The 12,537-nt window shown below is 45.6% G+C and overlaps 1 protein-coding gene across 11 annotated transcripts in view; it reads right to left on the reverse strand.

The window, feature by feature from the left end:
* LOC111957780 (pre-B-cell leukemia transcription factor 3) overlaps nucleotides 1-12,537 on the reverse strand; it is a 77,557-nt gene that overhangs the window by 12,816 nt on the left and 52,204 nt on the right. For 4 of the 11 annotated variants that reach the window (XM_070437114.1, XM_070437116.1, XM_070437113.1 and 1 more), the window contains 4 exons: nucleotides 3,771-4,018; nucleotides 2,786-2,976; nucleotides 1,622-1,757; nucleotides 71-100 (listed from right to left, as the gene is read on the reverse strand). In XM_070437114.1, the coding sequence (XP_070293215.1) occupies nucleotides 71-100; nucleotides 1,622-1,757; nucleotides 2,786-2,976; nucleotides 3,771-4,018 (605 nt within the window). The remainder of the gene's footprint in view (nucleotides 1-70; nucleotides 101-1,621; nucleotides 1,758-2,785; nucleotides 2,977-3,770; nucleotides 4,019-12,537) is intronic. The other 7 variants (XM_023978779.3, XM_023978786.3, XM_023978785.3 and 4 more) reach the window with 3 other exon arrangements.

The raw sequence follows: 12,537 nt of genomic DNA on the forward strand, positions 1-12,537 counted from the left end.
CATACAGAAACCAAGAAAATATACAAAGAATGAAAACAACAACAGTGGATCAGGAGAAGTCATGACATACCTGTGATACTGTGATGGTGCTTCCCACCCCCTGAAGGCAAAAAAGAATGGGCTTTTACAGTATCTGACTGCATGACTACACTCAATATACCCTTCCACACCCCCTCCCCACAGACAAGAGAGAACATTGCAAATCAGTGCTTCTTGTATAGGTTATTCTCAAATTGGAACAACCATGGATTAACATCTGAACTAGAATACAAAAATCAAAATGGTTCAAGTTGTAACAATAGTAGCAGAACAGAGTGCAGGAAGATAACAATACTAAATTGGTTTGGGTGTGGGGGCTGGGTGTGAGAGATTATATTGCCTTCAGGTTAACCCAATTATTAGGCTAAAGGTCAAGTGGGAAAGTCACATAAGTTGTCTGTAAAAACAAAATGTTTAGTGGGTGAAGCAGTGTCGTCTCCACGTACAAGCCACTGTGACCACACACGTACACCTTAAAAATCATATTTATTTACTGGATAACCTATACTGGTAGACATCCAGTCACCTGGACTGATCAGGCAGACAGAGAACACGCATGGCAGATGGGAATGAGAAAGAAAATGGCAGGAGACCCAGAGTGGACAGCTATTGAAAGGCTAACATACTGTAGGCCCAGAGTGGACAGCTATTGAAAGGCTAACATACTGTAGGCCCAGAGGGCAGCTATTGAAAGGCTAACATACTGTAGGCCCAGAGTGGACAGCTATTGAAAGGCTAACATACTATTGGCCCAGAGTGGACAGCTATTGAAGGCTAACATACTGTAGGCCCTGAGTGGACAGCTATTGAAATGCTAACATACTATAGGCCCAGAGTGGACAGCTATTGAAAGGCTAACATACTGTAGGCCCAGAGTGGACAGCTATTGAAAGCTAACATACTATTGGCCCAGAGTGGACAGCTATTGAAAGGCTAACATACTTGTAGGCCCAGAGTGGACAGCTATTGAAAGGCTAACATACTGTAGGCCCAGAGATGACATATAGGGGGGTGGCAGGTAGCCTAGTGTTAGAGCGTTGGACTAGTAACGAAAGGTTGCTAGATCGAATCCCCGAGCTGACAAGGTAAACATCTGTTGTTCTGCCCCTGAACAAAGCAGTTAACTCACTGTTCCTAGGCTGTCATTGTAAATAAGAATTTGTTCTTAACTGACTTGCCTAGTTAAATAAAGGTTTAATTACATTAAAAATATATATGGAGGATTAACAGGCCAAGAGTTGACAGCTATTGAAAGGCTAACATACTGTAGGCCCAGAATTGACATATTTGGAGGATTAACAGGCCTAGAGTGGATAGCTATGGAGGGCTAACCCACTGTAGGCCACTATTGAGGACACTGACCTCCCCTCCCCATGGCCACTGCTGTGATAGGCTGAACACGCCCTAACTGAGGTGTCATTAGGCTCAATGTCAAGGTAAGATAAAGACATTGGGTTCTGATAGTGCGGCATAGCCGTCCTTCCAGGCTGGTCTGGTGTTGCAGCCGGGGGCCTCATTTACTGCCTTTTCCCCCCTGATTACCCAACAGCCACTGCGTCTGAGACAAGGAATCTGCACCCACCTGGGATACTGTGATGCTGCACTTCTTGGCCAACTCCTCTTTGGCTTCTTCACTGGGATATGGGTTGCTGAGGTGCGAGTAGAAATACTCGTTTAAGATTTCCGTCGCCTGCTTGCTGAAGTTTCTTCTTTTCCGCCTGAAAAGTGAACGAAATGAGAGAAAGGCCAAGCTCATTAGCAAGACCAGTATTAACTCATCCATTTGGAACAGACAAATTGCACAATCAATCTCACACATAAATGGTGAAAATAATGAGGAATGTGGGTCTGAGACAGGCGTCAAGAGCGGAATATTGTGTCCTGCTTTCAGCACCATCCTCATCAACACACACCAAGTCATCCGGCGACCACTAGACCCACAAACACACACAACACAAACACGTACAGTACATTGCTTAATTTGGTCTGTTGGTCTCTGATCTCCAGTCCAAGCGTGTAATGTGTAGTGTTTAGTGCAGTGGATGGGTAGGCGTGGTGATGGAGAGCTAGGCCCAATTGCCCAGTCGGAGTGCATCTCGGTACATTATAGAAATCACAACATGCCCAGCTGAGCATTCTTCCTGAAGTGCCACAGCCCCAGGGAACTTCAGTGGGAACAAAGCAACTCTAACTAGATCCGGGTCCCCTTCTTCCCCCCAGGGCACTACTTACCATGTTATTGAGCATTAACTTATTTTGCCTTGTTTACTGCACTTCACGCGAGCAATGGGAAGCAAATGTGCTTCTGCTTGGTTTGCTTCAGCCCTAAACTTCCTCCCGCTCTCCTCAGAGCTCCACTCCACAAACTGTTTGTTATTACAGTAATCCAGAACACCTGCTCATGACCTCCACTCCACCAATTACATATGACTTTGTTCCTGCTTCATTTCATCTAAACTGCTTTCAGGTGCTAGCGGATGATTGTTTTGAGAAGACGGCTATAATACATAGCGAATGCACTTTATGGCAAGATCATCTGTGAATATTTGCAGTGTGCTGTTTGACGCTGTATGTTGTGGATTCATTTTTTCTCAGATAGGAAGTGCATTTCTCTAATGTTGTTATTACGATCATATGTCTACAGTTCTGTCTCTGGGTACCTTCCGATGCTCCAGGCTAGAAACATTGGTTTTGTGCATCACAGTGAAACACACAGGAACACACACACACATATATACACACTGACCTGGCATCAAGGAATCTGGAGCGCAGGATCATGACGGCCTCACAGGTGCTCTGTTTGAGCTGCATCTGGATGGAGCTGAACTTGCGGTGGATGATGCCCACCATGCGCTCGATCTCTTTGGGAGAGATGGGTCGTGTGCGGGACTGCTCCCTCAGCAGGTTCATCACATGGGTGGTGAACTCGTTACACGCCTGCAGAGAAATCACAGAGCACAACCCAGCCCTGTTAGTGTCCTCCTGGCTGAATCTTCTGGCTAGGTACAACTCTCTCAGTAGCTGACCCGCCTCCCTTGGTTAAAAGCATCTTCACTGAACGTGCAATTGAAAAACACAGCCCTGTATTTATACTACTGCTGAGTGCTTCAATGACTTAATAGGTGAAGTCATCTATGAATGCAAATGCCGATTTGCAATTTGGCTTTGGCCCAGCACAGAGAGAATTTAACCAGCTTTTTGTTAAACCAGTAGTTCATACATGATTCATTAGAATAACTAATTTACGTTGTGCACACTTTAGCTCATTACTCTGAGTAGAATTCGTTAAGTATTTACATTTAGATAATTAAACAGGGAAACACCCCAAAGAAAGATGCCTTCACTCCAGGCAATGCTATGTGCCGTCTCCTCCTCTCTCAGAATGAGAGAGTACATTTGTGTAATGTACCTCGCCGCCTTGCTGAGGCAGTGTTCCAACCTTTCATTTTCTCCTATAATACTCCTCTGTTTTATTGCTGAAGCTCAACATGGCAGCCTAATGAGTTGATCATATTCTCATTTTACTGAGACGACTGCACCACTCCTCAGAATTTGTTAACGAACCACAAAATATATACATGTTTACAATATTACAAGGAGAATATTTTGTTCCCGGTTTAATATTACTGGCAATATTTCTAGAACATCAGGGCAAAGTGAGAATGAAAAACATCATGCAAGCCTATGAAGCTTAAAGGTGTGATGTAAAGGAGGTTAAAGGTGTGACTCACACCCACCTGTTCGTATTTCTCTAGCTCTGTGTGGTAGATCTGTCTGATCTGGGTGAGTTTGGATCTGTAGTCTGAGTGTTCGATGGAGTTGTCTGAGGCCCCGCCCGAGGCTGCAGCTGCAGCGGCAGCAGCGGCTGACCCGCCCCCTTTCTCTGGTCCTGACACGCCCTCCGCCAGCAGCATGTTGTCCAGGCGCATGAGCTGGGGGTCAGGAGGGTCCTCCTCCTGGGAACCACGGATGCTGAGGCCTGAGAGACAACAGAGAGAGAGAGAGAGAGAGAGAAAGGAGATTAGAGAGAGAAGAGAGAGATAGGAGAGGAGAGCAGAGAGAGAGAGAGAGAGAGAGAGAGAGAGAGAGAGAGAGAGAGAGAGAGAGAGAGAGAGAGAGAGAGAGGGTTAGACATGATGACATCCAGACCTCCAGACATGACACAGACACAAAGGCTTTTTGATAAGTGGGCTGTTTGATAGGGACCTCCATGGTAACTGAAAAGTAATATCACTCCATTATTTGTTTAGTGTTCCTTTGAAACCAGAGGGTGAGTTTGATGGGCTCACCAAGAACCACACCTAGACACATATTCTCAAACAACTCCATGGCTGACTGGGTGATTTCCATTAGGGTGAAAAACACACAACAGCTCAAATTATGCAGCTAAAGTACCAGCCTCACAAGTATTGTCTTGTACAGAATCCTGAGCAGTGAGCCACTAAAATCCAAATTCACTGGATGTCGGAATTCTGGTACGTGCAAACATTGCAGGGGTAATTAACGCCATTACCTCAGCAGAATCGTAAAGCCGCAGTGTGAGACAGGTAGTCCCCTGTGGGCATGGATTGGGTACTTCCTGTGTATGGTCTGTATTCCTGTTGCCCAAGCCTTCTTTAATCTGCACACTGTGCTGCTCACTGTGTGTACAGGKTGCCTTACATGACAGCAACATGCATAAACTGACAAAAGCTCAACTGCAAGGTAGCGCTTCTATCCTCCGAAAGGATGAATATACCTCAAGCATGTGTCTGCCATTTCGGCAATACGCAGAGCCTTAAATCACAATTGTCACTTTGTTTTCTGAGATTAAACACATATTTTGCATTATTCCACTCCATTTACAACAATCTGCGAGAACTACTGTACTACTACACTATTTCACTTTTTCCCCCTGCTAATTGTGCACTTATTTACTGTGCAACTAAGAAACCTCAGGGCACACGCCCGTGCACGCACACACCCACGAATCGTTGAGTGCTGACTTTTGCTGCTGTTTCTTTTTCTTTTTTCTTTCTTTCTTATCTTTCAACAAATCCTGATTAGCCATCAGTCAGCATCGGAGCACACCTGCACGCATAGAGAATGTTGCCATGATGGCTGCAAAGAAAAAAGACTGCAGCAGGTCAGAATTACCAGCCAAATAGCCCTGTATTATTCAGTCCAATAAATGGATTAAAAAAACTGCACCCAATCTGCAGTAAACACTGAGTGCCCACTCAGACGTTATGATTACCAGAGTTGTCTCAATTCAATAATCTGCCTGCGATTCAGGGATTTCCAGCAGCTCATTAAGGCTTCATTAAGATATGGTGAGCCTCTGAATTCCAAATAAGAAGATTAGTGGTTCTATTGTGTGAGGCAGTAGCCTAGCAATCAGAGAGATCCTCTCAAATCAAATCAAATGTTATTTGTCACATACACAAGGTTAGCAGATGTTAATGCGAGTGTAGTGAAATGCATGTGCTTCTAGTTCCGACCATGCAGTAATATCTAACAAGTAATCTAACCTAAGAATTTCCCAACAACTACCTTATACACATCAAGATGGCAAGATGCAGTAGTACAGTGGTATAGAGTACAGTATATACATATGAGATGAGTAATGTAGTGTATGTTAACATTAGTGGCATTGTTTAAAGTGGCTAGTGATACATTTATTACATCAATTTTTCCATTATTAAAGTGGCTAGAGTTGAGTCAGTATGTTGGCAGCAGCCACTCAATGATAGTGATGGCTGTTTAACAGTCTGATGGCCTTGAGATAGAAGCTGTTTTTCAGTCTCTCGGTCCCAGCTTTGATGCACCTGTACTGACCTCGCCTTCTGGATGATAGTGAGGTGAACAGGCAGTGGCTCGGGTGGTTGTTGTCCTTGATGATCATTTTGGCCTTCCTGTGACATCGGTTGGTGTAGGTGTCCTGGAGGGAAGGTAGTTTGCCCCCAGTGATGAGTTGTGCAGACCTCACTACCCTCTGGAGAGCCTTACGGTTATGGGCGGAGCAGATGCCGTACCAGGCGGTGATACAGCCCGACAGGATGCTCTCGATTGTGAATCTGTAAAAGTTTGTGAGTGTTTTTGGTGACAAGCCAAATTTCTTCAGCCTCCTGAGATTCAAGAGGCGCTGCTGCGCCTTCTTCACCACGCTGTCTGTGTGGGTGGACTATTTCAGTTTGTCCGTGATGTGTACGCCAAGGAACTTAAAACTTTCCACCCTCTCCACTACTGTCCCGTCAATGTGGATAGGGGGCTGCTCCCTCTGCTGTTTCCTGAAGTCCACGATCATCTCCTTTGTTTTGTTGACATTGAGTGTGAGGTTATTTTCCTGACACCACACTCCGAGGGCCTTCACCTCCTCYCTGTAGGCCGTTTTGTCGTTGTTGGTAATCAAGCCTACCACTGTAGTGTTGTCTGCAAACATGATGATTGAGTTGGAGGCGTGCATGGCCACACAGTCGTGGGTGAACAGGGAGTACAGGAGAGGGCTGAGAACGCACCCTTGTGGGGCCCCAGTGTTGTGGATCAGTGGGGTGGAGATGTTGTTACCTACCCTCACCACCTGGAGGCGGCCCGTCAGGAAGTCCAGGACCCAGTTGCACAGGGCGGTGTCGAGACCCAGGTCTCGAGCTTAATGACGAGTTTGGAGGGTACTATGGTGTTAAATGCTGAGCTGTAATCGATGAACAGCATTCTTACATAGGTATTCCTCTTGTCCAGATGGGTTAGGGCAGTGTGCAGTGTGATTGCGATTGCGTCGTCTGTAGACCTATTGGGGCGGTAAGCAAATTGGAGTGAGTCTAGGGTGTCAGGTAGGGTGGAGGTGATATGGTCCTTGACTAGTCTCTCAAAGCACTTCATGATGACGGAAGTGAGTGCTACGGGGCGGTAGTCATTTAGCTCAGTTACCTTAGCTTTCTTGGGAACAGGAACAATGGTGTCCCTCTTGAAGCATGTGGGAACAGCAGAATGGGATAAGGATTGATTGAATATGTCCGTAAACACACCAGCCAGCTGGTCTGCGCATGCTCTGAGGACGCGGCCGGGGATGCCATCTGGGCCTGCAGCCTTGCGAGGGTTAACACGTTTAAATGTTTTACTCACGTTGGCTGCAGTGAAGGAGAGCCCGCAGGTTTTGGTAGCGGGCCGTGTCAGTGGCACTGTATTGTCCTCAAAGCGAGCAAAGAAGTTGTTTAGTCTGTCTGGGAGCAAGACATTGTGGTCCGCGATGGGGCTGGTTTTTCTTTTGTAGTCYGTGATTGACTGTAGACCYWGYCACATACCTCTCRTGTCTGWGCCGTTGAATTGCGACTCYACTTTGTCTCTATACWGAYGCTTAGCTTGTTTGATTGCCTTGYRGAGGGAATAGCTACACTGTTTGTATTCGGTCATGTTTCCGKWMACCTTGCSCTGATTAAAAGCAGTGGTTYGCGCTTTCAGTTTTGCGCAAATGCTGCCATCAATCCACGGTTTCTGGTTGGGGAATGTTTTAATAGACACTGTGGGTACAACATCACCGATGCACTTGCTAATAAACTCGCTCACTGAATCAGCATATTCATCAATGTTGTTGTCCACCGCTATGCGGAACATATCCCAGTCCACGTGATCGAAGCAATCTTGAAGCGTGGAATCAGATTGGTCGGACCAGCGTTGAACAGACCTGAGTGTGAGTGCTTCCTGTTTAAGTTTCTGTCTATAGGCTGCGAGCAACAAAATGGAGTCGTGGTCAGCTTTTCCGAAAGGAGGGCGGGGGAGGGCCTTATATGTGTCGCAGAAGTTAGAATAACAATGATCTATGGTTTTGCCAGCCCGTGTTGCGCAATCGATGTGCTGATAGAATTTAGGAAGCCTTGTTTTCAGATTAGCCTTGTTAAAATCCCCAGCAATAAATGCAGACTCAGGATATGTGGTTTCCAGTTTACATAGAGTTGAATGAAGTTCTTTCAGGGCCGTCGATGTGTCTGCTTGGGGGGGGGGAATATACACAACAGTGATTATGATCGAAGAGAATTCTCTTGGTAGATAATGCGGTCGGCATTTGATTGTGAGGAATTCTAAGTCAGGTGAACAAAAGGACTTGAGTTCCTGTATGTTGTTATGATCACACCACGTCTCGTTAATCATAAGGCATACACCCCCGCCCTTCTTCTTACCAGAGAGATGCTTGTTTTTGCCGGCGCGATGCGTGAAGAAACCAGGTGGCTGTACCGACTCCGATAGCGTGTCTCGAGTGAGCCAACGTTACAGTCTCTGATGTCTCTCTGGAAGGCAACTCTTGCTCGGATTTCGTCGACCTTGTTGTCAAGAGACTGGACGTTGGCAAGTAGTATGCTCGGGAGCGGTGCGCCATGTGCCCGTCTACGGAGCCTGACCAGAAGACCGCTCCGTCTGCCCCTTCTCCGGCGCCGACTGGGCGCCGGAGAAGGGTCGCCGGCTGGGATCCGATCCATTGTCCTGAGAGGTGGGCCAAACAGAGGATCTGCTTCGGGAAAGTCGTATTCCTGGTCGTAATGTTGGTGAGTTGACGTTGCTCTTATATCCAATAGTTCCTCCCAACTGTATGTAATAAAACCTAAGATTTCCTGGGGTAACAATGTAAGAAATGTGGAAACATTGTTTCCTAGGAACGCGAAACGAGGCGGCCATATCTGACGGCGCCGGAAGTGCCTGGCACTGACTGACCGACTGACCCAGCCAGGCACTGACTGACCGACTGACCCTGCACACCTAGTGAGTAGGCATTGGAGTGTGGTAAGCCTCTCTCTCTCTCGCTCAAACACATAAACACAAAATTGAGCTGAAAACAGTGACACTATATGGTCCTTTTAAATGAACATGTCATTTCTCCTATCACATTCCCCATTGACATTGGTGTGTTTGGTGTGTGTAGCTCAGATGTGGAGATGCTAATGCAAGACAAATGTGTGTCTATTCATGGATTGTCTGGATGTTTGTCTTGTAGGTGTAATGGTGTGAAAGTAGAGGATGAATGTGGCCATTTGTGTTGGAGACACTGATGCTGGAAGAGTTGTAGCATCAGGTCTGCCAAGCCAAATCCCCCATGTGGACAATATGCCATTAACTCCACTAACTCTAACCCCATCCCCATCATACCTGCAAAGATGCTAAGCTATTAGAATCGTATCTATGGTGGTGGCAATAGCTGGAGGTTGATCTACCAAACAGGTTTGCTCAGAGCAGTACTTTTGTCTACCTTTTGCTGCAAACACTTGTTTAAGTCTGCACTTTCCTTTGTGCTGGAGGTGCTAGTAAGTAGGTAGGCACGTTTTTCATGTCAGGTATATTAACTAGAACTCTGAGAGCAGCCGTTCACATTTCCACACCAAGCCCATGTTGTCACTTTCACTCCACTCTTTATCCAGGGGAAATACAGCTGGGGGAATTTACAGGGCTTTTCCGTTAAATGGACATAAATCACTGGTTTCATTCCAACCAAATAATCACAGGCCATAAAGAGCTCCTTGTCTCTTACCATATATTACCGCAAAGTTCCTATGAGCAATAATGTGGCCATTCAGAGCTTGGGAAAACAGACCGAGATATTAGGAAGTGACATGTAATCCTGTTATGAAGCTGACGTGTGGAGTGGCCATGACATTTTTATCATAAGTGTCCATTTCTATTTGGGAAATCAGCAGGATAAAAATGATTACTCTACTGGTCTGAGATTGTGCCGCCCCTCCAGCAGCCCACTAGGGTGTGTTTGTGCCAGAGCAGCTATCGAGCCCCATCCATAACAAACACGTTTGGAAACACTGCCACCCTCCACCTGGCTCAACATACAGTAGGGAGCAGCTCTCATTCAAAAGACCAAGTGCTGTAATTTTCCTCACCAGGTCTATCTACTACTGTCCCACTGGGTAGAAACTGGTTGAATCGCCGTTGTTTCCACGTCATTTCAACCCAAAACAATATAGTATATGTGATGGCGTTAAATCATCGTGGAAAACTGATTGGATTTGCAAAAAGTAATCAACGTACTGTACTGTAAGGGAATTGTCTTTTTTTCACCCAAATTTTAAGCTAAATCCAATATCATAGTGATTAAGTTTGGGGGGTATTTCTCGTTGAATTCACGTTAGTTGACATATCAACCAAATGTAAATCAAAACTAGACGTTGGAATGACGCCTGTGCCCAGCGGGGTGTTTCTCTCCCTCTCCCTCTCACTCTCCTTGTATTTTTGTTTTCTCTCATCATTGAAATCTTTGTTCATGTTACTTAATACCTAATTTCTCCTCTAGGGTTGAAAGGAATAGAAGTCGACAATGTGATTAATACATTCATATCAGCGAGGTCTGGTCTGACTTTTTATTTGTACATGTTTCAATGTCGTATCTGATCCGAGACAATAACACATACGACAGATAAAGACAAAGCAGGCCTCTCTCCCCTCCTCTGTTTATGATAATTTCCGGTTTCAGGCCGTTGTCTCGTTCATCACCCCTGCTTGAAGTTCTGACAGTGATCTGAGCAGTGCCTCCAGCCTCTCCTTCCTACCACCTCTTTCCCCCTGTGCCCTCTTTTATTCCGTTGGCTTAGCTGACCTTTGGCCAGTGCTTGTTTACTCTCATCACTGAAGTGTGAGCTGGAGAGCCATAAAGGTAGAGCCCTGCTGGGTTAATGTGAGCTTCTGAGGAGAGGAGCAGCATCAGGGGCTGGAGCAGGGTTATCCACCAGTTCATACTGCAGCACTGTCATAGAGAACAGAGAGAATCATTTTTTCTAATGAGATGATTTTTTTATTTTTACCTTTCCCTTCTTTTAATATTTCTTCCACAGATTTAATCAGAAGCCTAATTATTTTTCTCTCTATAGCATGTGATTGGATAGAGGGCTAAGAATATGGAATAATATAAACTGTAGAATAGTGTCGTAAATTGCTAGCAAACTGTGTGCCTTGCTGTATTTGAAAGAACACATTGTATCTCTGTTACTTCCACTGCTTTCAAAATATCCTGTTCGATACACTTAACCCTGACCCTCTGCAGTTCCTTTTCTGCTCAATGCTTCCAACGAATGGGCCCAGCGCATATCTACACACTCTGCATCTAATTGCATCGATCCACAAAGGTCTCCCAAAGCTAACTAATCGAAACAGAATTTATTTTCTGTCAATAATTGCAAAGGTCATCTCTCTTAAACCAGGAGACAATCCCAGGCAGTACAGAGTAAGGCGGGCTGAGGTTCTCCTCTCTCCTCTCAGCCCTCTCTGTTGTGTGTATTAGTGAAGATCCCTGATTTCCACCATGTGATTAGACCACACTGCCAAAGCAACACACCAGAGACCACAGAGGACTTAAGAGGAACGCTATCACAAAGAGCACCGTGTCACTACAGCCTTGTTCCCATGTCTCTTTTGACTTAATATCATCTCAATTTTCAAAGCCCCTGGATCAGTGGCTGTCCTCTTTGGAAGCAGGGAAGTGCATCAAATTACCATTGGAAATCTTTTGTTCTGGCAAATCAAAAATGAAGATTCTCTTTCATTGATGTCCTTAAAGTCTTTTATAAGCTTGGCCTACATCCACATGGCACAGAGAATCTGGGAGAATGCCTGCGGGCTCTCTCAAGCATGTACATAATTAACATGCCATTAACACATTAATACACATTAGCTATTCCCAATGTTAATGGCAATCACACTGAGGGAAAGCTAGCACGCATTAGCCACATTTTGTTCCAATTTCTTTCTTACCATGAAAGAGCTGAAATGGATCCTGTCTAATTCGGGGGCTAAATCATTATATGTCCCCATAGACAGAAACAGTGGCTTTGACAGTTCTCCGCACATGTCTGTCAATGCTGCTCACACTCTCTCTTTCAAACTGCATCAATAGGAAAAGATACACACATTACATTACTATTCCATCTCAATAAAAAGAGACTTCAAAGCATGCAAGTTCTCGTTGTATTCAATGTAAACCGCAGAGGGTTTGACTTTAAAGGAAGAGAAACTGTGGGGATGAACAAGTGAGCATGCCGATGAAATGCAGAGTAATAGAGGATAAGAAAGGGAGCCTAAACTGGGGAATCCCTGTCCAGCATGATGCTGTATTTCCTCCCAGTATGGTGAGTGATAAGCTAATCAGGCCCGTTGACAGTGAAGTGGTACAGCCCCCTGGTGCTGGGTCAAGACTTCTCCCATCATACACCACCAGCACACTCTAAACGGACAGCATGGGAGGGTGGAGGGACAAGACGTGACAAAAAGTGGCTCCGGTCAGAGAAGAAGATCCCTGTCAGCTCAGGTAGCCTTTGTCCTTCGATGATGATGCTCTCCTCTCCCAAAGGAGGCTTTGACAAGGTAATGGGGAAGGGGGGGGGGGTACTCCAAATCAGAGAGATGGGAGGGGGGATGGGTTAGGGGGKGGGAAAAGATAACCCGAACAAACATCTTGTAGACATTTTGCCGAGTACACCAAAATGAATCACTGTCCCATTGTGGCACGGACATTTCTGGAATGTGACACAAGGC

The sequence above is a fragment of the Salvelinus sp. IW2-2015 genome, linkage group LG33 (assembly GCF_002910315.2).
Source record: "Salvelinus sp. IW2-2015 linkage group LG33, ASM291031v2, whole genome shotgun sequence".
Classification (NCBI taxonomy): domain Eukaryota; kingdom Metazoa; phylum Chordata; class Actinopteri; order Salmoniformes; family Salmonidae; genus Salvelinus; species Salvelinus sp. IW2-2015.